The sequence below is a fragment of the Hemitrygon akajei genome, chromosome 13, assembly GCF_048418815.1.
Source record: "Hemitrygon akajei chromosome 13, sHemAka1.3, whole genome shotgun sequence".
Taxonomy (NCBI): Eukaryota; Metazoa; Chordata; class Chondrichthyes; order Myliobatiformes; family Dasyatidae; genus Hemitrygon; species Hemitrygon akajei.
The window spans coordinates 33,003,105-33,031,015 of NC_133136.1; the positions used below are offsets into that span (position 1 = coordinate 33,003,105).

At 45.4% G+C, this 27,911-nt stretch overlaps 1 protein-coding gene across 6 annotated transcripts in view; it reads left to right on the top strand.

Annotated features, from left to right (window-relative positions):
* Nucleotides 1-16,175, top strand: part of rusc2 (RUN and SH3 domain containing 2) — a 124,031-nt gene extending 107,856 nt beyond the window's left edge. For 5 of the 6 annotated variants that reach the window (XM_073064368.1, XM_073064372.1, XM_073064371.1 and 2 more), the window contains 2 exons: nucleotides 13,064-13,228; nucleotides 15,261-16,175. In XM_073064368.1, the coding sequence (XP_072920469.1) occupies nucleotides 13,064-13,228; nucleotides 15,261-15,441 (346 nt within the window). In that variant the 3' untranslated portion in view covers nucleotides 15,442-16,175. The remainder of the gene's footprint in view (nucleotides 1-13,063; nucleotides 13,229-15,260) is intronic. The other variant, XM_073064373.1, reaches the window with a different exon arrangement.
* Nucleotides 16,176-27,911: the final 11,736 nt, after the last annotated feature.

Here is a 27,911-nt window from a genome sequence, read left to right on the forward strand (position 1 = left end):
CAGATATGAGACTTATAGAATTTATTTTATTTCTTACATCCATTTCACAACATGTGGGAGTAAAAATCTTTGTTGTTTCTCTGTCGCTATGTTCAAGCAATAAGGAAGGGAAATGTGGGAAATATTGCCCAAACATTAACATTGTATACATAAAAGCACAAAATGCTGGCAGAACTCAGCAGGCCAGAGAGCATCTATGGGAGGAGGTAGTGATGACGTTTCGGGCCGAAACATCGTCATTACCTCCTTCCATAGATGCTGTCCGGCCTGCTGAGTTCTGCCAGCATTTTGTGTTTTTATTTATTTCCAGCATCTGCAGATTCACTCGTGTTGACATTGTATACATAATTGTTTTGTGTACATGTATGTACAGTCAGATATGTAATCAGATCAATGAGTATTGATAAATCTGAAAGAAGCTGTCCTGGAGTCTGTTGGTCCTGGCCTTAATGCTGCAGTACCATTTGCCAGACAGAAGCAGCTGAAACAGTTCGTGGTTGGGGTGGCTGGAGCCCCTGATGATCCTCTGGGCCCTTCTTATGCACCTGCTGCTGTAAATCTCCTGAATAGAGGAAAGTTCACATCCACAGATTCGCTGGTCTGTCTGCACCGCTCTCTGAAGTGCCCTGCGATTGAGGGTAGTACAGTTCCTGTACCAGGCGATGACACAGGCAGTCAGGATGTTCTCAGTGGTTCCTCTGTAGAAAGTTCTGAGGATTTGGGGACTCATGCCAAACTTCTTATAAAAAGTAATTGGATGTAGAGGTGTGGTGGTATTGGGTTTGCTGACAGCAAAGGTTCTGAACTCAAACAATGATTTTCAGTCCTATTGGATATAAATAGCCACAAATACTTTCACTAAAGGGAGCTAACACTGCAACTACCCAATCTTCAAAGACTTCCCTCTTTATTCTCCGTTGTGAGTTTTATCTGCTAACACCCACTATTTGAGCAGAGGGTCCTCCCTCCCTACCAAGAAGGCAATTCCAGCTAACAAAATAGTTTAAAACACAGTTCCTTTATTTAGTGATACATGTTTGAATCCACATAATCTTAACACACATTTAGAACTCAGAGGATTTCTATCTTAAACATTTATTTCCCCAAATACAGACAATTTTAAAGCACAAAGCATTTCTGAAAGTCAAAGGATTTCCAAAGCACAGGTACAATTCATGTAATCTAAATCTGGTCTTCAACCAGTTGCAATACGCCTGAACTGCTCTCTACACTGATATACATTTTCCTACAACTTGAGTGACTTCACACACATAGGATATTTCCTCAGATGTCCTTTCAACACAAATAGTCCGAAATCATTTTGGAGACATAGTACTTTCAGCGACCTACCATTAATGTTGTAATGCTGTGAAGCTAACTTCTTTGAGCACAAAAAACTTTCTAACTGTAAATACATCAGTTTTGAATAAACTCTTTTCTGGCTTCCGGTTGGGTACAGGTATTGATTATAACAGACATTTCAATGACAAACTCTGCCATCTTCTTCAGGGATGATGTAACTGGTGGGACTCTCTATACTGTCGGCCATTCCTCCTAATTGGTTAGTTCTCCTCGAATCAAATTACCGCTCTCCCACCTTATTTACAATCAAATTCCAGTTCGTACTTAGAGTGAGATCTTTGTCTTTGCTAAAATTCTTTTCCTCTAGTTTAATTTCAATGACTTCCTTTATCAGGCAGTCACAAAAGCCATTGGCGCAGCATAGTAGTTTTGTGCTGTCATAGTCAATCATATGGCCATTGCAAATGCAGTGTTTTGCTACTGCCGATTTCTTTGGGTAGCCCAAATGGATAGAACTCTTGTGTTCCTTGATGCAGGTTTCCATTGTGCTGTCTGGCCGATATACAGTACACAATACTGCGTTCACAGGGAATCTTGTGAATGCCAGCTGACCCAAGTCCCAGGTCATCTTTGACCCGTATCAGCTGTGACTTGACCTTCCTTATGGGTTTGTGGGTGGTATTAATCTGGTATTTCTTCAGGATCCTGGCAATCCTTCCAGAAACTATGGAAGTGTAGGGAAGTCAGGTAGTAACAATGGGTTTCTTATAGTTGTTAGGTTTCCTGGTTTTTCTGTCAGCTTTTTAAGGGCCTGATTGATTTCCTTCACATTATATCCATTCCTTAGGAATATCGTATGTAATCATCTTATTTCCTCAGGGAGACTCTCCAGGTCCAAAATAGTTTTTGCACGGTTAATCAAGGTAAAAAGAACCGCTCTATGTTGGGAAGCCTAACGGTGGCTGTTATTGTTGAGGTACAAGTCTGTAAGACCACAAGTCCGTATGAGTGGGTTTCCGATAGATACCATGTCTGAGGCTACCATCCGGTTTTTGTCATATTAGAATGTCCAGGAATGGGGGCCTTCTATTCTTATCCATCTCTAGTGCAAACTGAAAGCTTGGATGTATACTGTTCAGATGGTTGTGGAACTTTCGGAGTGCCTGGAGTCTATGAGGACACACTACAAAGTATACATTGATGTATCTGAAGAAGCATTTGGGGCATAAGGGCGATGAACTCAGAGCCCTCTCCCTGAAGTCCCAGCAATAGTCGGTGACAAGGGCAATCCCATGGCCACAATGTTCCTTTTTTCATAGTAGTTCCCCTTATGGAAGAAGTACATTTATGTAAGGGTGTGTTAAGACAGGTCATTGGTACCCTTATCAAACCTTGGCCATAGGAGGACCCAGCTATCCTTAATGGGAACTCTCGTGAACAGGGACACCACGTCAAAACTGCCCATTATGTCCTGCAGGTTCAGCTGGATATTGGTTATTAAAGCACTAGATCCTTTTTCACATTCAAGCATCCTTGAACCAAGCAACTTAAGAGTCAGTTTGTCTGTTTGAAACAAACTGAATTAAACAACCCATTGTCTTATACTGTAACTCGAGCAGTAATAAAGCAGATGTAGTGAGCTAAACCTTATGCCTTCTGGACAGAACAATACTCGTTTTAACCTCAAAGTGGTTAGTGCTTGACATTTACATTTTAAGAACTGAAGACTGACTTCACTTTACAACCAGAAGTCAAACAGCTGTTAGTTGGAAGTTTACTTATGTACATTTGTTTGTGATCTTACAAATAGCAGATACTGTGTTTAGAAAGTAAGATTAGCAACCAAGAAAGAGAAAGAGCCTACTGGCTAAGAAGTGAATGTTCACCACAGAGGTATGCTAGGAACAATTAGAAATCCACTTTATAGCATCCTTAAATTTAAAAACAGCAATTTAAGACAAACTTTTTATTAGTTTAGATTGTAGCATACCCATCTCTGAGCCAAATGCTGGGTACATCCAAGAGATACCAGTGACTGCAGTAATTGGCAACAGAGGTAAGTCCCAAGGAAGGATGTGTGGCTGTAGTAGCAAGTCTAGGTGACTAGGTGAGAGTGTGGTCAAAGAACAGGAGATCCAGTGTATACATCTGTAATAAAAGTATTTCAGAATTTGTTTCTGGTTCTTTTCTGACTCAGCAGCAAAAGGTATCCACACACAAAGCAGGCCCTGTATATGTGTTAAAGGTTATAAGAAATTACTTCAGATTTATATAGAAAATAAAATACAAACTGAAAGAGTGATTAGTAAAGTGGTAAACAAACAAAATAATACTATCAACTAGTCACTCAGCCACTCTACGCAATAAGCTACCAGAGGGAACTGCAGATGCCCGACAGCTTTTCCAATCTCGCTCTCTCTTTCTCCCTGCTTCTTGATGTCCTTGTCTCTCTCTCTAGCTCTTAGCACTAGTCATAACCCAGCCTGAGAGGATTCACACATGCACAAATAATCCTTTATTCTACTCTGCAATATCTCTTCAAAAATTGATCATAACATTTTGCCCCAGTACTTTTCCAGACAAATATGTTTTTACCCATTATTACTCTCAAAGCTGTAGTTAAGACTTAAGTTCTCAAAACATGGCTGTGAGCTGGTTTCCTTGTGCATTCTCAAAACATTCTCATATCCCAGACTAACACCATTAAGAAATTTTCATTTTGTATCACACATTTTAGCATACACCAGGGAGGAATCAAGTTTAACTAAGAATATGTACAAAATGCTGGAGAAACTCAGCAGATTAGGCAGCATCTAAGGAAATAAACAAACAGTTGTTTTGGGCTGAGATCCTTCATCAGAACTGGAAAAGAAGGAAGAAGCCACTATAAGAGGGTGGGGGAGGAGGAGTACTAGTTAGAAGGTGATAGGTGAAGCCAGGTGGGCGGGGAGAGATGTTGAAGTAAGAAGCTGGGAGTTGATAGATGAAAAAGGTATAGGGCTGGACACTGGAGAAGACAGTATCTGATAGGAGAGCAGAGTAGATCATAGGAGAATGGGAGGGAGGATGAGTACCGCGGGAGGTAATAGGCAGATGAGGAGAAGACGCAAGATGGTCCAAAATGGGGACTAGAAGAAGAGGGAATGGGGAAGGGGGAAAACTATTGGAATTCAGAGAAATCAATGTTTGTGCCATGAGGTTGGAGGCTATCCATTTGGAATATTGTAGCGGTGTGCTACACGCAGCGCTGAAATAACGACACGAAGTCGATAAACTGCAGCCAAAGAAATAAGTTTATTTCAACTCCACAGTCTTGCTTTAAAGCCTGTCTCCTCCCACCAGATACCTTGAGAGGCCCTACTGAAACCCCCTCAGGCTTTTCTTCCTTTGTCCCTGCATTCTGGCTAATTGTCAGCCGGTTCGAGTGTGCTAGAAATTGGGTCGCCACATAACCCCCCCCCCCCCCCCCCCCCAGAACCGGTGATACACTCCCCAATGCCCACAGTCTGGGCCGGACCCTGTTTGGGAGGTCGGCCTCTGCGCCGCGGTGCCAGAAACTCAACCGGTTGCACCAAGTCCACATGGGCCGGTTTGAGTCGGTCCACCGTGAAAACCTCCTCTCTCCCCCCAACGTCCAGCACGAACGTGGACCCGTTGTTCCTGAGCACCGTAAATGGCCCCTCGTAGGGCCGTTGCAGCGGTGGCCGATGCCCGCCCCGTCGTACAAACACAAACTTACATTTCTGCAGGTCTTTGGGTACTCAGGTAGGGTGCTGCCCATGCTGCGAAGTGGGTACGGGGGCCAGGGCACCGAGCCTCTCGCGTAGTCTGCCCAGGACTGCTGCGGGTTCGTCCTCTCGCCCCCTTGGGGCTGGTATGAACTCCCCGGGAACGACCAGGGGTGCGCCGTACACCAACTCGGCTGACGAAGCGTGTAGATCGTCCTTGGGCGCCGTGCGGATGCCGAGTAGGACCCAGGGAAGCTCGTCCGCCCAGTTAGCTCCTCGCAGGCGGGCCATGAGAGCCGACTTCAAGTGACGGTGGAAACGCTCTACCAGTCCGTTCGACTGTGGGTGGTAGGCAGTGGTGTGGTGCAGCTGAGTCCCCAACAGGCTGGCCATCGCTGACCACAGGCTGGAGGTGAACTGGGCGCCTCTGTCGGAGGTAATGTGGGCCGGTACACCAAAGCGGGACACCCAGGTGACGATCAGTGCCCGGGCGCAAGATTCAGAGGTGGTGTCGGTGAGTGGGACCGCCTCTGGCCATCTTGTGAACCGGTCCACGATAGTCAGGATGTGCCGCGCCCCGCGCGACACTGGCAGGGGGCCCACGATATCCACATGAATGTGGTCAAAACACCGGTGGGTGGGGTGGAACTGCTGCGGCGGGGCCTTGGTGTGTTGATGCACCTTGGCCGTCTGGCAGTGCATGCACGTTCTGGCCCAGTTACGGACCTGTTTGCAGAGTCCGTGCCAAACGAACCTGCTGGAGACCATCCGGACGGTAGTGCGGATGGAGGGGTGCGCCAAGTTATGAATGGAGTCGACAACACGTCGTCGCCAAGGTGCCGGGACGACGGGACGGGGCTGGCCGGTGGCGACGTCACAGAGTAGGGTCCTCTCACCTGGGCCTACAGGGAGGTCCTGGAGCTGCAAACCGGAGACAGCGGTCCTGTAACACGGGATCTTCTCATCTGCCAACTGTGCCTCAGCCAGTGCCTCAAAGTCTACCCCTTGGGAAAGGGCGTGAATGTTAGGGCGAGAGAGCGCATCTGCCACGACATTGTCCTTACCCGAAACGTGCCGGACGTCCGTCGTGTATTCAGAGATGTAGGACAAATGGCGCTGCTGGCGGGACGACCAGGGATCGGACACCTTTGTGAATGTAAAGGTAAGCGGTTTGTAGTCCGTGAACGCGGTGAAGGGCCTACCTTCTAAGAAGTACGTGAAATGCCGGATTGCCAGGTATAGCGCCAACAGCTCCCGATCGAAAGCACTGTATTTGAGCTCGGGTGGCCGCAGGTGTTTGCTGAAAAACACCAGGGGTTGCCAGCGGCCCGCGATGAGCTGCTCCAGTACCCTACCGACTGCCATATTAGATGCGTCCACTGTGAGGGTGGTAGGGACGTCCATTCTGGGGTGCACTAGCATCGTGGCATTCGCCAAGGCATCCTTCATTTGAATGAAAGCGGCAGCGGACACCTCGTCCCAGGTAATGTCCTTGCCCAGACCGGACAGCAAGGCGAACAGGGGGCGCATGATCCGGGCAGCTGAAGGGAGGAAGCGGTGGTAGAAATTGACCATACCTACGAATTCCTGGAGGCCTTTGATCGAGGTGGGTCGGGGGAAATGGCGGACCGCATCTACCTTAGCGAGCAGAGGGGTTGCCCCGTCTGTGGTAATCCTGTGGCCCAGGAGGTCAATGGTGTCGAGCCCGAACTGGCATTTGGCCAGGTTGATCGTTAGACCGTAGTCACTCAGCCGGGCAAAGAGTTGTTGGAGGTGGGACAGATGCTCCTGACTATGAGGATGTCGTCCAAATAGATGAATGCGAAGTCCAGGTCGCGGCCCACCGCGTCCATCAACCGCTGGAACGTCTGTGCGGCATTCTTCAGGCCGAACGGCATGCGGAGGAACTCAAAAAGACCGAACGGGGTGATGAGAGCCGTTTTGGGGACGTCGTCCGGATGCATCGGGATTTGATGGTATCCGCGGATGAGGTCTACCTTGGAGAAGATCCGCGCGCCGTGCAGGTTTGCTGCAAAGTCCTGAATGTGCGGCACAGGGTAGCGGTCCGGTGTTGTAGCCTCATTCAGCCTGCGGTAGTCGCCGCACGGTCTCCAGCCCCCTGTCGCTTTGGGCACCATGTGCAGGGGGGAGGCCCAAGGGCTGTTGGACCGCCGAATAATCCCCAATTCCTCCATCCTCTTGAACTCCTCTTTCGCCAGTTGGAGCTTGTCCGGGGGAAGCATTCGAGCACGGGCGTGGAGGGGTGGTCCCTGGGTCGGGATGTGGTGCTGTACGCCATGGCGGGGCATGGCTGCCGCGAACTGCAGTGCCAGAACCGATGGGAAATCCGCCAGGACCCTGGTGAAGTCGTTGTCGGACAGCGTGATGGAGCCGAGGTGAGGGGCTGGCAACTGGGCTGCACCCAGGGAGAACGTCTGAAAGGTCTCGGCGTGAACCAGTCTCTTCCTGGGCAGGTCAACCAGTAGGCTGTGAACCCACAAGAAATCCGCACCCAGAAGCGGTTGGGCTATGTCGGCCAGTGTGAAGTCCCACGTAAACTGGCTGGAGTCGAACTGTAGCTGCACCGGACGGGTGCCATAAGTCCTTATAGTGCTGCTGTTCGCGGCCCGCAGGGGGGGACCCGGCGCCCTGCTGCGGGTGTCGTAACTCGTCGGAGGTAAGACGCTGATCTCGGCACCGGTGGCGACCAAAAACCGGCGTCCCGACTGCTTGTCCCAGACATACAGGAGGCTATCCCGATGGCCAGCCGTCGTAGCCATCAGCGACGGCTGGCCCTGGCGTTTCCCGGGAACTGGCAGGGTAGGCGACAACGGCGGGCTTCTGCGCCCCACCGCTGGTGGTAGAAACACCATTGCTCGTTGGGCTCCACACCCCGGCCTCTGGGTTTAGCGGGCTCTGCGGCCGGGCCTGGACTGGTTTGCTGATGGGAGCGTGGCCGGGTGATCTGTGCGATGGACGCCCCACTCACCTTCTTGGCGTTCCACAGCACGTCCGCCCGGGTTGCCACCTTCCGGGGGTCGCTGAAATCCGCGTCGGACAGCAGCAGGCGTATGTCCTCGGGCAGCTGCTCCAGGAATGCCTGCTCAAACATGAGGCAGGGTGTGTGTCCATCGGCCAGAGACAACATCTCATTCATTAAAGCTGATGGGGGCCTGTCTCCCAAGCCATCCAGGTGCAGTAAACGGGCAGCTCGCACACAGCGGGAGAGCCCGAAAGTCCCTATGAGCAGGGCTTTGAATGCCGTGTACTTGCCGTCCGCCGGGGGAGACTGTACGAACTCCGCGACCTGGGCCGCTGTGTCCTGGTCGAGGGAGCTCACCACGTAGTAGTAACGGGTGTCCTCTGAGGTTATTTGCCGAACATGGAATTGGGCTTCTGCTTGCAGAAACCATAGGTGAGGTTGTAGCGTCCAGAAGCTGGGCAGCTTCAAGGAAACCGCATTAACAAATGCAGCGTCTGTCATCTCCGGTCCAAAAACGTTTGGACCGTCGGGGTCACCAATTGTAGCGGTGTGCTACACGCAGCGCTGAAATAACGACACGGAGTCGATAAACTGCAGCCAAAGAAATAAGTTTATTTCAATTCCACAGTCTTGCTTTAAAGCCTGTCTCCTCCCACCAGATACCTTGAGAGGCCCTACTGAAACCCCCTCAGGCTTTCTTTCTTTGTCCCTGCATTCTGGCTAATTGTCAGCCGGTTCGAGTGTGCTAGTAATTGGGTCGCCACAATATGAGGTTTTGCAAATTTAACATTCCTTACAGCATCCTATTTCAGTGATACGACATGATACTCAAGCCTAAGAAGCCAGTTCAATGTGTACTGCCAGTACTACCTTAAAGAGATGTTAAACTGAGACCCTATATGCGGTCTCAGATGTGTGCTTTCCTGAGAAACCTCATTTAAACCTAACTTTAAATCAATTTCACTAAAAAGTATGCTCTCTTTAAATCAATGTCACTGAAAAGTATACTCTCTGTACCATTGCCATTTATTGTGTAGGCTGTCTGTGCATTATAAAATTGACTACAGTTCAAAATCACTCCACTGACTGGAAAACATTTGGGAAGTCCAAGGTTGTGAAAGGTATTATTCAAATACACATTTCTTATTGTTGCTAAAGTTTGTAAGTTGTTTTTACTCCTAATAATCTGTATGCTTTTATTACATTTTTCTCGCTTACGTTAGTAGGATTATGGCCAAATTATTGGTGCTATTTCATTATTCTAATTATTTCTGATCCCATTCTCATCTTGAGCTGGATTCATCAGTACAAACTGAGATATTTGGCACATTATTCGGGATTGCATTAAAATGTGTAAGAACATAAAACAGTACAGCACAGGAACAGGCCCTGCATCCCACAATGTTGTCCACACCCCTCACAACTCCTTAGAACCTACCCCCTCTTATCTTAAATGCATGCCTTCTGGTATTATACATTTCAAACCTGGAAAAAAGATGCTGTCTGTCTAATCTAGCTATGCCTCTCATAATCTTATGAATCTCTATTAGATCTTCTATGAGCCTTTGGCACTCCAGAGAAAATAACCCAAGTTTGTCCAACCTCTCATAATAACACATGCCCTCTAATCCTGGCAGCATCCTGATAAACCTCTTCTGCACCCTCTCTAAAGCCTAGACTTCCTTCCTGTAACGGGGTCATCAGAACTGTTTGCCATACCCGAGATGCAACCTAACTGGTTTTATAAAGCTACAACATATCTTCCTGACTTTTGAACCCTGTGCCTCAACTAATAAAAGCAAGCATGCTATATGCCTTTGAAACCATCCTATCAGCATGTGTAGCCACTTTCAGGGAGCTATAAACTTGGACTTCAAAATCCCTCTGCTCATCAGCACGGCTAGGGGTCTTATCCTTAACAGCGTACTGCCTCATTACATTTGACCCTCTAAAGTGCAACACTTCACATTTGGCTTGGTTAAACTTCATCTGCCATTTCTCCACCCATATCTGCACTGATCTGTATTCTGTTGTGTTCTTTGTCAATCGTCTACACTATCCACAACACCACCAACCTTTGTATCACCTGCAAACTTACTGACCCACCCATCTAAGTTTTCATTTATATACTGTACATCACAAACAGCAGAGGTCCCAGTACTGATCTCTGCAGGACCTCCAACTAGAATAAGTCCCTTTGACACCACCCGCTGTCTTCTATGGGCAAGACAGTTCTGAATCAAAATGGATAATTGACAGTGGATCCTATGCATCTTAATCTTCTGGATGAGCCTCCTATGAGGAACCTTGTCAAATGCCTTACTAAAATAAAATCCATGTAGTCAACATCCACAGCTCTACCTTCATCGATCACCCTTGTCACCTTGTCAAAAGACTTAACCAAGTTAGCAAGACATGACACGCTGACTCTCCCTAATTAGGCCATGGCTTTCCAAATATTCATAAATCCTATCCCTAAGAGTTCTCTCAGGTATCTTCCCTACCACTGACATGGGGCTCACCAGTCTACAGTTTCCTAGATTATTCCTGGTTCCCTCCTAGAACAATGGAACAAGACTAGCTACTCGCCTGTCTACCAGGACCTCATATGTAGTTAGAGAGGACACCAAAACATAGATCATGGCCCAACAATCCCTTCACTTACCTCTTTAAATCGCATGGATTATATCCCATCAGAACCTGGCGACATCCATTTAATTCTCTTTAAGTGACCCACCATAGTCCAATGACCTACCAGGTAGGTTAATTGGTTATTGTAAATTGTCCTGTGATTAGGTTAGGGTTAATAAGGTTTGTTGGGTGTTGTTGGGGCAGCATGGCTCGAAGGGCTGGTAGGGCATTCTCCCTGCTGTATTACTAAAATAATAATATAGAATAATAAAACACTACCTCCTCCTTTACCTTTAAATGCCCTAGCATATTATTACTCTCGTCACTGTCCTCTACATCAATATTTACCAAAGAGATGGAGCTGGAGGATAGAAAGTACTCATTAGGGACATCACCCACATCCTTTGCATCCAAGCAAATGTTACTTTATTATGGAGTGGTCCTACCTTTGCACTAGTTATCCTCTTGCTCCTAATATATGAAAAGAATACCTTAGGATTCTCTTTAATTCTACTTGCCAAGGACTTCTCATGGCCCCTTATGGCTTTCCTAGTTCCCTTCTTCTTTTCTGGCTTATTTATAATCCTTAAAGTTTCTATTTAATTCCAGTTTCCTAAGCTTTACATATTTTATTTCTTCTTTACTAAGTTCCTCACCTTCCTCGACATCCAAAGTTCTCTTACCTTGCCATTCTTCTGACTGGATCATGCTTTGTCTATTTGGTCTTTAAACACTCTCCACATGTCTGATGTGGACCTGCCCAAAAACGGCTGTTTTCCAATTAACTCTCCATAGTTCCTGCCTAATACACTCAGTGTTTTCCTTGTTCTTGTTGAATACTCTCCCACAAGGTCCATACTTACCCCTATTTATAACTGTCTTAAACTTAAGGATTTGTGGTCACTGTTCCCTAACTGCTCATCCACTGAAAAGTTGATTATCTGGCCAAGTTCATTATCCAACACCAGATCCAGTACAGTCTGTCCACTTATTGGACTAACTACATCTTGGTCTTAGAAACTCTCTTGGATACACCTAACAAATTCTGTCCCATCTAATCCACTTGCACTAGAGATCCCAGTTTATAATAGGGAAGTTGAATACCTCCATGAACCGTTCATAATGCTGAGTGCAGCTGTGATATTATCCCTGATTTGTAGTGCAACTCCCATACCCTCTTTTAACTCCCCTCTCAATCTTTTCTAAAACATTAAAACCCCAGGACATCGAGCACCCATTCTTATTCCTCTCTCAACCAACCATCTGTAATGGTCACAACATCATTGTAGCTCCATGTACTGATCCATGCTCTGTTCATCACCTTTACCCATGATATTCTTAGCATTAAAATACACATTTCAAACCATCCGTCCAATTGCATCTATTACTTGTTTTTAATGGCCCTGATATCTACCTTCCTCTCCAACCTTCCACTTTCTGACCTGCTCTCGTTCGCATTCCCCTGCCAAATGAACCAGAAGTGATGCATAATCCAATGAGTCACCTTCCTAATTGCCAGTTTTGAACTGGACATGCAAGGATTACACGTTTTGCAATTTTGAGTTCTTCTGAAAGAGTAAGCAATTAGCTTCAGACATTAAATGTACCTTTGAAACATTTTGAGATTCTCATTTTACCGTATGTGGAAATTCAGGAGTAAGTCAGCATCACAAAATCTTGTGTCACTGTTCTGAATACTTGAAAACTGTGCCTCATAGGCACACAAGTGCTTTCAGTGGCAGCCCACACTCATGGAAAACCAGTAATGTAGGCAAATCCAAAACCAAAGTTGACACTAAAATCAAAGCAAAGGTATTCATCTCTCTGTGAATACAATACTTTAGATGACTAGTCTGGTGCAGTAGGGAGAAGCAAACAGCAATTACAGAGGTCTGCTGCAGCTGTTTAGAAAGGACCCCTGGCAAGGATGTTAAGAGCCAGCATGACCCTCAACTTGACAAATCAAACAGACTGTGAAAAAGAGCAAGGCCAAAGATTTCCCAGCAATATTCCATATATCCATGTATCACACTTGGAAGAAGTGAGCTATTAACTACGTGTACAGGTGGGCATATCTTTCCCTTCTTCCCCGAGGCCTCTGTAGTAGATATAGTAATGGAGGCCTAATGGTGAATGAGTATCTTAGCAGCTTAGAACCTGAAGAAAGCACTTTCTATATATGGACTTGAGAAGATATTTGATACATCTTCATGCAGTTTTTAAACTGCACTTACTCATTGCCACAAACTGTTTGGATTCTTGTGTAGGGTGAGAAAAAAACTACTTATAAAAGTGGCTAAAACTGAAAGGAGCTAAAACACATTGAAGTGGAAGTAGAATTTTCTTGACTGTGGTGTAGTAATATTTTTAAGGGCATTCCTGCCTTTTTTAATTTTAATTTTCTATTTTCTGTCTCCAGATTACCTTCTGACTGGTTGGGACTTGATAAATCAGTATACGATCTAATGGTACGGACTGTGGGAACTGGAAAATGGAGAGGATCCCAATATGTAGCAGAACAAATCAATCCACAGACTGGAGGTAGTCAGCCAGAATATCAAGAAACAAAAGCCCAATATGAGCGGTAGTGATATTTACATTATTTTCTTGAATCTAGGTGGTTAGGCAATACATATTAAGCAATTGCATAGTATTTATTACTTGAAATACAAGGCTAACTTCTCAGCTGCCCTTGTTACTAAAAATCCAAATACAAATGACATTAAACCATACAACTATGAGGTATTTTGTTTCGCACATAATCTGTATTGATCCACTAAATTTCACTGATAGCTGGAATTCCATGCTTGCCAGTGTTAAAGTTAAGAGTTCTAATGCTAGATATCAACCTTGTGGCTTTTTCCTCCTGATAAGTGGTAGTGATTGAAAAGGTGTAAGTGAACTGGAAGTCAGACTACCAGAAGAAGAAAAGGAAGTAGTTCAGCTGTTTGAGTAATTAACCTCAGCTTGCAGAGACTAGATATTTGTGGGGCATAGAGTGTACTTGAAGTGCCCATTAAGATCTAAGTAATTTAGTATTTTTTTATTGATTGATAAAGCATTTTCTAAATGTCTCTGTCTAACTTATTTTCACACAATTCCTCAGTTCATATGTTATTCTTAAGCCAAGACTTAACAAACATGTAAACTGTTTTATGGCCTCAGAAAACATCAGTTATATGATATTCAGAAACAAATCCATTGACGAATGCCTAAACCTCCCTTGACTCTTTTCATGTCAGGAAGGATTTTAGTCCTTCCCCTAACATCATGGATAAGATGTGAAGAATTAATAGGCATAATTTCTTGATGCAGCATATGTGTAGATCTTCTACCGTGTTACTATTGAAGTTCAATTTCACTGAATCATATTGGAAGGAACATCGTCCCAATTAAATATGAAAGGTTGGGGATATTCAGGAACAGCAACTGAGATTGGTTAACTCAGTACTTAATTATAAACGAGCTTGTCCCTTCCAAACGACCAGTGTATTTACTCATGGATCAATATTAGAAACTTACATAATTTTGTACATTGTTGAAATTAAAAATATAGGTAGGGTATTTTGTTGTTAATACTTAACAACTCTTTGAAAAATGTGTTGAATCTATTCATTATACAGTTATAATGACCATTGGCAGCCTGTTGTCTATATGATGCATAATAAAATCAATTGGTACTGCAAAACATACATTAGAACATAAGAAAAATCATTCTCTCATTGGGAGACATTGTCTCTTTTCTCTAGATTTTTTTGTTTTAACTTTCTGCTACTTACATTCAATATAATCTCAGTTTATACTTGCTCTATAAAGCAACTTTTAGTCATCCATGCAGTTTAATACTGATTTGTTTTTTTCCCCTGCTCTTTTGGTGTTTTTAACTTCAAGTTGTTACAGGACACCTATATAAATTGATATAAAAGCAAAAATAAAACAGCAGATGTTCTAAATATGAAATAAAAACAGAAAATGGTGGAAATACTCAGCAGGTCAGATAGGATCTCAGACTGATAACATTAAAATTTAACTCTGTTTCTCTTTCTACAGAAACTGCCTCTCCTGCTGAGCATTTTGTTTTTATCATACAAATATAAGAACTCAGTCCCCAGGATTGATGGTACCAGTAAGCTTAAGTACAAGCAGCACATCATTATTATTTTCTTTTTCTGCTTACTGCATGTATCTTCTGCTGTTTTGTGGTATTAAATACAAACATTCCTTACAATTTTTTTGGTGATTAATTAAGAGCCATCCGCAGTACCACTGATACGGCAGAGAGGGACTCAAGATGGCTGTGGCTCAAAAGAGGGAAGACATGGAGTCATAAGTAGCTAGCCATCTGGACACAAGCTGGGGTCTGATCAGCCCCGGCTGGGTCACCTGGAGGAGGGTGTATGATGTTGAAAGACCCGAAACACCCGATAATTCCAGGAACATCACTGAAGATGTGTCCAGAGGCATCAGTAGATGTATGTACACAGATAGCATAATTTCTAATGCAAAGAAAGAGAATGTGATAGGATAGTAAAAGTCCAACATGAAAAAATAATTAAAATACATACTGTGTTGTGCCTTCAGCTTTTCAAACACATTTTTATTTTTTCCCCATTAAGAGAAGTGAAGGCACTTTGCCATCACATAGCAACCGAGAAAGGACAACTCAGCTTTAAAAAAGGAGATGTTCTGAGGGTGATGTCAAAAGTGGATGCAGACTGGCTGCTCTGTGGCCTTGGGGCTGAACGTGGATTAGTACCCTTTACTTATGTGACTCATCCAGAAGATGAAGATTATTAATATTAATGCTCGATGGACTGTGCAATTTTAATTGAGGTGGATATGGAAAAGGAGATGAATAAATAATTGTTAACCAGCAAGATAATATCGAGCAAGAAAGCACTAAATTGCCAATATTTCTTTGCTTATTACTTTGTTCTTCATTGACTGCACTTAGAACCTCAACCAAGTAGCCCATCCATACATTGCTCATCCACTAATTCTCATTGGTGAGTATAAAGCATGCCTGCCACATGAACATTTGCTCTAATTTCACATGCCTTTAGTAGTAAGCAGCTTTGTATTACCAGACTTCCAAATAAGTGGGACAGAACTAGAATTTGAAGTATATATATATATAATATATGTAATTCATATATATAATATATATGCTACAGTTTATTATTTAATAATCTTTATTAATTTTCATTTCAAATGGTGTAAATTGCATGAATTTGTGAGGTACAAATAACAGGCAGTATTTCCATTTGTGAAAGATAGTATTGGTGCCTTGATTGGATCTTGTAGGGTGACTTAACTGCCTCCCCTGCACAGACATTCTACAAGAATGTGTCATGTTGAGTTAATATAGGAATCAATTAAAATATAATAATTTGTAGTAATATATACCTCTGCCTTGTATATATGCAGTTAATGAAGTTACACCATATTTGATTTTATCTGAACATTCTTTGAACATGTATGTATTATTTATTTTGCACATTAATAAAAAGTGCTGAAATGATGGCATGTGACATAGTGGGTGTGTTGTAATCCTTTACAAGAAATTGCAGTGAATTCATGAAAAGTGAATAATGTATTTACTTATCAACTGTAATCTCTTTTAAAATGGACTGATATTTATATATCTATAATTGCAAATGTTCACTATAACTACACCGAGATTGAATATTCTAATAGATTTTAACATTTCTCTTCAGAATAAGTACAAATATACAATTATTTAGTAGAATCATATAAATTGCACTGCGATGGACAAGGAAGCTCTACACACATGGTCAAAACTGCCCATCGCATCACTGGCACCAGCTTACCTGCCATTAAGGACGTCTATACAGAAAGGTGCCAGAAAAGGGCCAGTAATTTCACGACACACACCAGTGATAATTAACCTGATTCTGATTCTAACATCATGAAGGATCCCACCCACCCTGCTCGTGGACTGTTTGTTCCACTCCCATCAGGGAGAGGCTATGTAGCATCCACCCCAGGACCACCAGATTAAAAATCAGTTACTTTCTACAAGCAATAAGGCTGATCAACATCTCCACCCACTAACCAACCACCCCCACACTGCCAAACACCACTACTTTATCATTGCCTGTCAGTCACTTTATCAATACCTACTCCTGTGCCTAGCATCACATTATGACCATACAATTAATCTATGTATATCAGAGATGTCGAACTCAATTGCACATGGGGCCAAAACTCAAAGCACACTTTAGGTCGCGGGCCGAACAGGATAAACATTTATTGAACACACTAAAACTAAACATTTTTTGAACATAAATATGAATAAAAACAGACAGGAATATTATTCCAGAAAAAATAAACTAAAACTTTAAATAACTTAAATATTTTGCTCTCCATAAAAATATCTCCTGTCAGTATTATACAAGTTAGAAATATGAGCATGCTGCAAAAAAAACCCTGAAAATATAAATAAAATTTGTGCTTTTCAGCAAAAGTTAAAACAACAACAAATCAAAACACTCAGTTTTCTTTGTTCTTATGCCATTTTGTCAGAGCTGGATGCTTGGCATCTTTTCTTGGCAATAAGTTCGTTTAGGTTTGGTGTAAGGTTCTGTGTTGTGGAGATTCTCAGGATGGACTGCAGGTGTTCATCAGTGAGACGACTCCTGTGTGATGTTTTGTTAATCTTCATCACTGAGAAAAGCTTCTCACACAGATATGTGCTACCAAACATGCACAAGGTTCGAGCCGCATGTACACGGAGCTGAGGCATTGCTTCAGGAATGGAGCGAATAAACTGTACGGGCCCTACAGTGTCGTACTTTGCCTTTAGTGTTCCATTACACTGCAGCTTTGACTTCAGAATAGCGTTGTATACAGCAACAGACGCTTGACACGGGAATGTTCCCGGGTAGCCTATCGGCAGCTGTTGCGCTGCATTATGGGATCTGTAGTTTGCGTGTTATCAGCGCTTCATATCGCCGGGCCATTAATAATTAAAATAATAGATCCATCTAAAATGATCTCGCGGGCCGGATATAATTGTACGCCGGGCCGGATATGGCCCGCGGGCCTTGTGTTTGACACCTATGATGTATATACACTATCTTAAATGCTGTCAACGAGCCAGATCACTTTCTCAGGTAATACAATAACCTACATCCTACCTGTATAAATATATGTGAAGGCCTTACACATTGAATGGATGCTTTGTGAATCACATGACTATTGTACTGTAGGGTGACATGCCAGAGAAAAAAATGTTTGTAGAAAACAATTTCTGTTGTTTGAAATAACAAATATATGTTAATGCACTGAGTGCCTGAAATACTTTACTGGGACACTCATTCAGAATCAGCTGGGGCATCCTACATTATCTTTTGATCATTCATTTTATCAGTGGGACAAGTTGATTCACCAATTTCATGTTACGTGTTTCTACTATTTGAAGCCATGCACCAGAATCTATTTAGTATGTAGATAGTACCGAAAAGGTCAGGAACCTGGATTTCATTTTCTTGTGTTTAGATTACATCAACGTGTTTGTCAAAAGAATCACACGCTGAACTACAAACCCCATTTCCAGAAAAGATGGGATATTTTCCAAAATGCAATAAAAACAAAAATCTGTGATATGTTAATTCACGTGAACCTTTATTTAACTGACAAAAGTACAAAGAAAAGATTTTCAATAGTTTTACTGACCAACTTAATTGTATTTTGTAAATATACACAAATTTAGAATTTGATGGCTGCAACACACTCAACAAAAGTTGGGACAGAGGCATGTTTACCATTGTGTTACATTGTAGTGATGTGCTACACACAGCGCTGAAATAACAACACGCAGTCGGTAAGTCATTTCGAGACTAGTTTATTCAAACTTCACGGCACTGGCATTTAATCCCTAGTGCCCGCGCTCTCTGGGTGGAAATGACGTCAGAGGTGCATTACCAAAGTCTCTCCCCACGCGCTAGCTATTTGTGAGCCAGTTTGCCTGTGCAGAAAGTGGGTTGCCACATAAACCCCCCCCCCCCCAAGAACCGGCTATACACTCCTCAATGTCCACAGTCTGGATTAGCCTCTGTTTGGGAGGTCTGCCTCTGCACCGCAGTGCCTGAACCTCGACCGGCTGTGCCAAGACCACATGGGCTGGTTTGAGTCGGTCCACCGTGAAAACCACCTCTTTCCCCCCCAATGTCCAGAATGTACGTGGACCCGTTGTTGCTGATCACCTTGAACGACCCCTCGTACGGCCGCTGTAGCGGTGCCCGGTGTCCGTCCCTTCGTACAAACACAAACTTACAGTTCTGCAGGTCTTTGGGTACATGGGTCGGGGTCCGTCCATGCTGTGAAGTTGGTACAGGGGCCAGGTTGCCGAGCCTTTCGCGTAGCCTGTCCAGGACAGCTGCGGGTTCTTCCTCTTGCCCCCTTGAGGCTGGTATGAACTCTCCTGGGATGGCCAGGGGCGCGCCGTACACCAACTCGGCCGACGAGGCGTGCAGATCCTCTTTGGGCGCTGTGCGAATTCCAAGCAGGACCCAGGGAAGCTCATCCACCCAGTTAGGTCCTCTCAGGCGGGCCATGAGAGCCAACTTCAAGTGACGGTGGAAGCGTTCCACTCGTCCGTTTGACTGTGGGTGGTAGGCAGTAGTGTGGTGTAGCTGCGTTCCCAACAGGCTGCCCACAGCCGACCACAGGCTGGAGGTGAACTGGGCGCCTCTGTCGGAGGTAATGTGAGCCGGTACCCCGAAGCGTGCTACCCAGGTTGCAATCAGTGCTCGGGCACAGGAATCGGCAGATGTGTCGGTGAGCGGGACCGCCTCTGGCCACCTCGTGAACCGGTCTACCATAGTTAGGAGGTACCGCGCTCCTTGGGACACTGGTAGGGGGCCCACGATATCCACATGAATGTGGTCGAACCTCTGGTGGGTGGGTTCGAACTGCTGCTGCGGGGCTTTAGTGTGCCGCTGCACCTTGGCTGTTTGGCACTGTGCGCACGTTCTGGCCCATTCACTGACCTGCTTGTGAAGTCTGTGCCACGCGAACTTGCTGGAGACCAGCCGGATAGTTGTCCTGATAGATGGCTGTGTCAAACCGTGCATGGAGTCGAAAACTCGCCGCCTCCAGGCTGCCGGGATGATGGGGCGAGGTTGGCCGGTAGCCACGTCGCACAAGAGGGTCCTCTCACCTGGGCCTACGAGAAAGTCTTGCAGCTGCAAACCCGAGATTGCGGTCCTGTAGCTGGACATCTTGTTGTCTGCCTGCTGCGCCTCCGCCAGTGCTGCATAGTCCACCCCCAGGGACAGGGCCTGGACAGCTGGTCTGGAGTGTGCGTCCGCCACGACGTCGTCCTTTCCCGAGGCATGCTGGATGTCCGTCGTGTACTCAGAGATGTAGGATAGATGTTGCTGCTGGCGAGCCGACCAGGGATCGGACACCTTCCTGAACGCGAAGGTCAACGGTTTGTGGTCCGTGAACGTGGTGAACGGCCTGCCTTCCAAGAAGTACTTGAAATGCTGGATTGCCAGATACAGTGCCAACAGCTCCTGGTTGAATGCACTGTACTTGAGTTCGGGTGGTCGTAGGTGCTTGCTGAAGGCTTCCTTGGCTTTCACGAAAGTGGCCGCGGCCTCCTCATCCCAAGTAATGTCCTTGCCTTTACCCGACATCAGGGTGTACAAAGGGCGCATGATATGGGCTGCTGAGGGGAGGAAACGGTGGTAGAAGTTCACCATACCAACGAACTCCTGCAGGCTTTTGACTGTGTTGGGCTGGGTAGTGGCGGATCGCGTCTACCTTGGCGGGCAACCCCGTCTTTGGTAATCCTGTGGCTCAGGAAGTCGATGGTATCGAGACCGAACTGACATTTGGCTGGGTTGATTGTGAGGCCGAAATCACTCAGGTGGGAGTAGAGCTGGCGGAGGTGGGACAGATGCTCCTGACACCTACTGCTGGCTATAAGGATGTCGTCCAAATAGATGAACGCAAAGTCCAGGTCGCGTCCCACCGCATCCATTAGCCGCTGGAACGTCTGTGCGGCATTCTTCAGGCCGAGTGGCATTCGGAGGAACTCGAACAGGCCGAACGGGGTGATGAGTGATGTTTTGGGGATGTCTTCAGGGTGCACCAGGATTTGATGGTATCCCCGGACGTGGTCTACATTGGAAAAGATTCTTGCCCCGTGCAGGTTTGCTGCAAAGTCCTGTGCAGCACGGGGTAGCGGTCTGGAGTTGTAGCCTCGTTCAGTCTGCGGTAGTCGCTACATGGTCTCCAACCCCCAGCTGCTTTGGGCACCATGTGCAGTGGGGAGGCCCATGGGCTGTTGGACTTTCGTATGATCCCCAGTTCCTCCATCCTCTTCAATTCCTCCTTCGCCAGGCGGAGCTTTTCCGGGGGGATCCTTCTTGCGTGGGCGTGGGGGGGCGGTCCCTGGGTCGGGGTGTGGTGCTGTACCCCGTGTCTGGGCATGGCTGCCCTGAACTGCGGTTCCAGAATCGATGGAAAGTCCGCCAGGATTCTGGTGAATTCATTGTCCGACAGCGTGATGGAGTCCAGGTGTGGTGCCGGCAACTTGGCTTCACCCAGGGAGAACGTCTGGAAAGTTTCGGCATGTGCCAGTCTTTTCCCTTGCAAGTTGACCAGCAGGCTGCGAGCTCGCAAGAAGTCTGCCCCCAGGAGTGGTTGGGCCACGGCGGCCAGTGTGAAGTCCCACGTGAACCGGCTGGCGCCGAACTGCAGCTGCACTGTGCGGGTGCCGTAGGTCCGTATCGTGCTGCCGTTTGCGGCCCTCAGGGTGGGTCCTGGCTTCCTGTTGTGGGTGTCTTACCCCGTTGGGGGCAAGATGCTGATTTCTGCTCCGGTGTCGACCAAGAAGCGGCGTCCCGAATGTTTGTCCCAGACGCTCAAGAGGCTGTTCTGGTGGCCAGTCGCCATAGTCATTAGCGGCAGCTGGCCCTGGCCCTTGCAGGGCGGGCGACAACGGCGGGCTTTTGTGCCCCACTGCTGGTGATAGAAACACCACTGTTCACTGGCCTCCTCACTCCCGCCTCTGTGTTGTGTCCGCCCCCCTGGCGGGCCTGGTCTGGTCTACTGTTGGGCGTGTGGCCTGGCAATCTGACCGACGGACGCCATGCTCTCCCTCTTGGCTTTCCACAGCATGTCTGCCCGGGCCGCCACCTTCCGGGGGTCGCTGAAATCTGCGTCGGGCAGCAGCAGATGTATGTCCTTGGGCAGTTGCTCTAGGAACGCTTGCTCGAACATGAGGCATGGCTTGTGTCTGTCGGCCAGGGCCAGCATCTCGTTTATCAATGCTTACGGCAGTCTGCCTCCCAAACCGTCCAGGTGAAGCAGGCGGGCATCCCGCTCACGCTGTGAGAGGCCAAAGGTCCCAATGAGCAGCGCCTTGAATGCTTCATATTTGCCCTCTTCCAGGGGTGACTGTATGAAATCCGTAACCTGGGCGGCTGTCTCCTGGTCAAGGGCGCTCACCACGTGGTAGTAACGCGTGGAATCAGAAGATATCTGCTGAATCTGGAACTGGGCTTCTGCTTGGCTAAACCACACGCGTGGTCGCAGCCTCCAGAAAGTCGGCAGTTTCAGCGAAACTGCGTGAACAGATGAAGAGTCGGTCATCTTTGGTCCAAATCCCGTTTGGACCGTTGGGGTCACCAATGTAGCGATGTGCTGCACACAGCGCTGAAATAACGATACACAGTCAGTAAGTCGTTTCGAGACTAGTTTATTCAAACTTCGCGGCGCTGGCATTTAATCCCTAGCGCCCGCACTCTCCCGGCGGAAATGACATCAGAGGTGCATTACCAAAGTCTCCCCCAACGCGCAGGCTATTTGTGAGCCGGTTCGCCTGCGCAGAAAGTGGGTCGTCACAATATTTTTAAAAAGTAAGGTAGTGTTCAAGGGTTCAATGGCCATTTAGAAATTGGATGGCAGAGAGGAAGAAGATGTTCTTGAATCACTGAGTGTGTCCCTTCAGGGTTCTGTACCGACTATTTGTGAGCCAGTTCGCCTGCGCAGAAAGTGGGTCGCCACAACATCACCTTTCCTTTTAATAACACTTTTTAATCGTCTTGGAACTGAGGATATTAATTGTAGTAGATTTGCAATTGGAAATTTTGTCCATTCTTGCTTGATATAAGACTTCAGCTGCTCAACAGTCCGTGGTCTCCGTTGTCTGATTCTCCTCTTCATGATGCACCATACATTTTCAGTAGGAGATAGATCTGGACTGGCAGCAGGCCAGTCAAGCACATGCACTGTGTGTCTACAAAGCCAAGCTGTTGTAGCCTGTGCAGAATGTGGTCTGGCATTGTCCTGCTGAAATAAGCATGGACGTCCCGGGAAGAGATGTCGCCTTGATGGCAACATATATCTCTCTAAAATCCTAATATATGCCTCAGAGTCAATGGTACCTTCACATACATGCAACTCACTCATGCCGTGGGCACTGATGCACCCCCATACCATCACAGATGCTGGCTTTTGTACCTTTCGCTGATAACAATCAGGATGGTTGTTTTCATCTTTGGCATGGAGAACTCGACGCCCATTTTTTCCGAAAACTAGCTGAAATGTGGGCTCATCTGACCACATCACACGGTTCCACAGTCTTTCGTTCCATCTGAGATGAGCTCGGGCCCAGAGAACTCGCCAGCGTTTCTGCATAGAGTTGATGTATGGCTTCCTCCTTGCATAATACAGTTTCAAGTTGCATTTCTGGATGCAACTGTGTTAAGTGACAATGGTTTTCCGAAGTACTCCTGAGCCCAGGTCACAGTAGACAATAGACAATAGGTGCAGAAGTAGACCATTCGGCCCTTCGAGCCTGCACCGCCATTTTGAGATCATGGCTGATCAATTACTATCAATACCCAGTTCCTGCCTTGTCCCCATATCCCTTGATTCCCCTATCCATAAGATACCTATCTAGCTCCTTCTTGAAAGCATCCAGAGAACTGGCCTCCACTACCTTCTGAGGCAGTGCATTCCAGACCCCCACAACTCTCTGGGAGAAGAGAGTTTTTCTTTAACTCTGTCCTAAATGACCCACCCCTCTGGTACTGGACTCTCCCAGCATCTGGAACATATTTCCTGCCTCTATCTTGTCCAATCCCTTAATAATCTTATATGTTTCAATCAGATCCCCTCTCAATCTCCTTAATTCCAGCGTGTACAAGCCCAGTCTCTCTAACCTCTCTGCATAAGATAGTCCAGACATCCCAGGAATTAACCTCGTGAATCTACGCTGCACTTCCTCTACAGCCAGGATGTCCTTCCTTAACCCTGGAGACCAAAACTGTACACAATACTCCAGGTGTGGTCTCACCAGGGCTCTGTACAAATGCAAGAGGATTTCCTTGCTCTTGTACTCAATTCCCTTTGTAATAAAGGCCAACATTCCATTAGCCTTCTTCACTGCCTGCTGCACTTGCTCATTCACCTTCAGTGACTGATGAACAAGGACTCCGAGATCGCTTTGTATTTCTCCCTTACCCAACTCTACACCGTTCAGATAATAATCTGCCTTCCTGTTCTTACTCCCAAAGTGGATAACCTCACACTTATTCACATTAAACGCCATCTGCCAAGTATCTGCCCACTCACCCAAGTCACCCTGAATTCTCCTAACATCCTCATCACATGCCACACTGCCACCCAGCTAAGTATCATCAGCAAATTTGCTGATGTTATTTTCTATGCCTTCATCCAAATCATTAACGTAAATGGTAAACAGCTGTGGTCCCAATACTGAGCCCTGTGGCACCCCACTAGTCACCACCTGCCATTCCGAGAAACACCCATTCACCGCTACCCTTTGCTTTCTATCTGCCAACCAGTTTTCTATCCATGTCAATGCCTTCCCCCCAATGCCCTGAGCTTTGATTTTACCTACCAATCTTCTATGTGGGACCTTATCAAATGCCTTCTGAAAATCGAGGTACACTACATCCACTGGATCTCCCCCGTCTAACTTCCTGGTTACATCCTCAAAAAACTCCCAACAGATTAGTCAAGCATGATTTGCCCTTGGTAAATCCATGCTGGCTCGGCCCAATCCTATCACTGCTATCTAGATATGCCACTATTTCATCCTTAATAATGGACTCTAGCATCTTTCCCACCACCGATGTCAGGCTGACAGGTCGATAGTTTTCTGTTTTCTCCCTCCCTCCTTTCTTAAAAAGTGGGATAACATTAGCCATTCTCCAATCCTCAGGAACTGATCCTGAATCTAAGGAAGATTGGAAAATGATTACCAATGCATCTGCAATTTCCAGGGCCACCTCCTTTAGTACCCTAGGGTGCAGACCATCTGGACCTGGGGATTTGTCAGCCTTCAGTCCCATCAGTCTTCTCATCACCGTTTCCTTCCGAATGTCAGTCTGTTTCATTTCCTCTTTTACCCTATGTCCTTGGCCCATCCATACATCTGGGAGATTGCTTGTGTCTTCCTTAGTGAAAACAGATCTAAAGTACTCATTAAATTCTTCCGCCATTTCTCTGTTTCCCATAACAATTTCACCCAATTCATTCTTCAAGGGGCCAACATTGTTCTTAATTATCTTCTTTCTCTTCACATACCTAAAAAAGCTTTTGCTATCTTCCTTTATATTCCTGGCTAGCTTGCGTTCGTACCTCATTGTTTCTCCCCGTATTGTCTTTTTAGTTAAGTTCTGTTGTTCCTTAAAAACTTCCCAATCATCTGTCCTCCCACTCACCTTAACTCTGTCATATTTCCTTTTTTTTAATGCTATGCAATCTCTGACTTCCTTTGTCAACCACTGTGGCCCCTTTCCCCCCTTTGAATCCTTCCTTCTCTGGGGGATGAACTGATTTTGCACCTTGTGCATTATTCCCAAGAATACCTGCCATTGCTGTTCCACTGTCTTTTCTGCTAGGATATCCGTCCAGTCAACTTTGGCCAGCTCCTCCCTCATGGCTCCATAGTTTCCCCTGTTCACCTGCAACACTGACACCTCTGATCTGCCCTTATCCTTCTCAAATTGCAGATAAAAGCTTATCATATTATGATCACTGCCTCCTAATGGCTCCTTTACTGCAAGATCGCTTATCAAATCCTGTTCATTACATAACACTAAATCCAGAATAGTCTTGTCCCTGGTCGGCTCTCGTACAAGCTGTTCCAAGAATGCATCCCGTAGGCACTCTACAAACTCCCTATCCTGTGGTCCAGCACCAACCTGATTCTCCCAGTTCACCTGCATGTTGAAATCCCCCATAACTACTGCGACATTACCTTTGCCACATGCCAGTGTTAACTCCCTATTCAACTTGCACCCAATATCCATGCTACTGTTTGGTGGCCTGTAGACAACACCCATTTGGGTCCTTTTGCCCTTACTGTTCCTCAGTTCTATCCACACAGACTCTACTTCTCCTGACCCTATGTCCCCCCTTGCAAAGGACTGAATCTCATTCCTCACCAACAGTAGCATGATGGTTTCTTAGGCAGTGCCGCCTGAAAGCTCGAAGATCACGTGCATTCAACAGTGGTTTCCAACCTTGCCCTTTACGCACCGAGATGTCTCTGAATTCTCTGAATCTTTTCACAATATTATGTACTGTAGATGTTGAAATACCTAAATTCCCTGCAATCTTGCCTTGGGAAATGTTCCTTTTGAACTGACTAACAATTCTCTCACGAATTTTGGCACAAAGGGGTGAGCCACGACCCATCCTTGCTTGCAAAAACTGAGCCTTTGATGAACGCTACTTTTATACCCAGTCATGATACCTCACCTGCTACCAATTAGCCTGCTTAATGTGGAGTCTTCCAAACCGGTGTTACTTGAATATTCTGTGCACTTCTCAATCTTATTTTAACTCTGTCCCAACTTTTGTTGAGTGTGTTGCAGCCATCAAATTCTAAATTTGTGTATATTTACAAAATACAATTAAGTTGGTCAGTAAAACTATTGAAAATCTTTTCTTTGTACTTTTGTCAGTTAAATAAGGGTTCACATGAATTGACATATCACAGATTTTTGTTTTTATTGCATTTTAGAAAATATCCCAACTTTTCTGGAAATGGGGTTTGTACTTTGAATTAACTTATGAAGTGACTTATGTATTATTAGTAAATGAAGTCACAAAAATAGTCATTTAATGCATATCTGATTCACTAGAGCAGTAAATGGGACTGTAGTTTAATGTTTTTTTTAGCAACAAGATTTTTTGTGGGTTTCTGTGTATGGATCCAAGAACAACCGGTTACTGTAAAGCACAACTTGTTTTAATATGTCAGGATTTTTTTTTTAACATTCCACTACATCTATTTGCAAAAGCTAAAGAAACTGCAAATTATTGGAAACCTGAAATAACAAGAACACAGAAAATGCTATTGCGACTCACAGGTCAGACAGCAGCTATGGAAAGAAAAAAAGTTAACATTTCAGGTTAATGGACTTTCATCAGACTTAAAGCATTAACTCTATTTCTCTGTCCACAGGCGTTGCCTGGCCCTCTGAGCGCCGTCAGCATTTGTTGTTCTTATCATGTTTTCCTGTTGTCTTTTAAAGTTTCGATGGCTTAATTATGTTTCATTGCATGGATGTTGTTACCCTTGCTTCAATATTGCTTGAACTGTGTGACCCTTTAGCAGTATTGTACATGGCCTATCAGCAGTGTCAACAGAGCTTTACCAAGAGAGATTTCTCACAGGTTGGCGGTGGTTATTTAAAAAGGGAGCTTCCAGAGGGTTTGACCATTGTGCATGGCCTATCAGTGGTATCAACAGAGCTTTACCAAGAGGGATTTCTCGCAGATTGGCGGCGGTTATTTAAAAAGGGAGCTTTGAGAGCATTTGTCCATTGTACATGGCCTATCAGTGGCTATAACTGGGGCACCAATTGTGAGTTAGATAGCAGGGAAGGTTCAGGTCTGGGCTTTGATGTACATTCTAGGATCGCAAAAGAATTACTAATTGAATAGTTATTGTATTGATACTAATTTTTCAAAACATGAGATTCAGGGAAAATTCCATTAGATTTGGAAAATAGCAAACCTAACTGATTTGGTCAAAGATTCAGAAATCAGGAAACTATAAGTGATTTAGATCAATATCTGTCAATGGTGAAAATATTATAAACCGCATTAAAGTTGATATAGTTGGGCTCATGGAAAACTTCAAGTTGATCAGAGAACATCAAAGTGGTTTTGTGAAGGAAAAATCATATTTGACATTACTGGATTTTTTGATGAATTTATATTCATACTATGTATATGTAGTATAATGT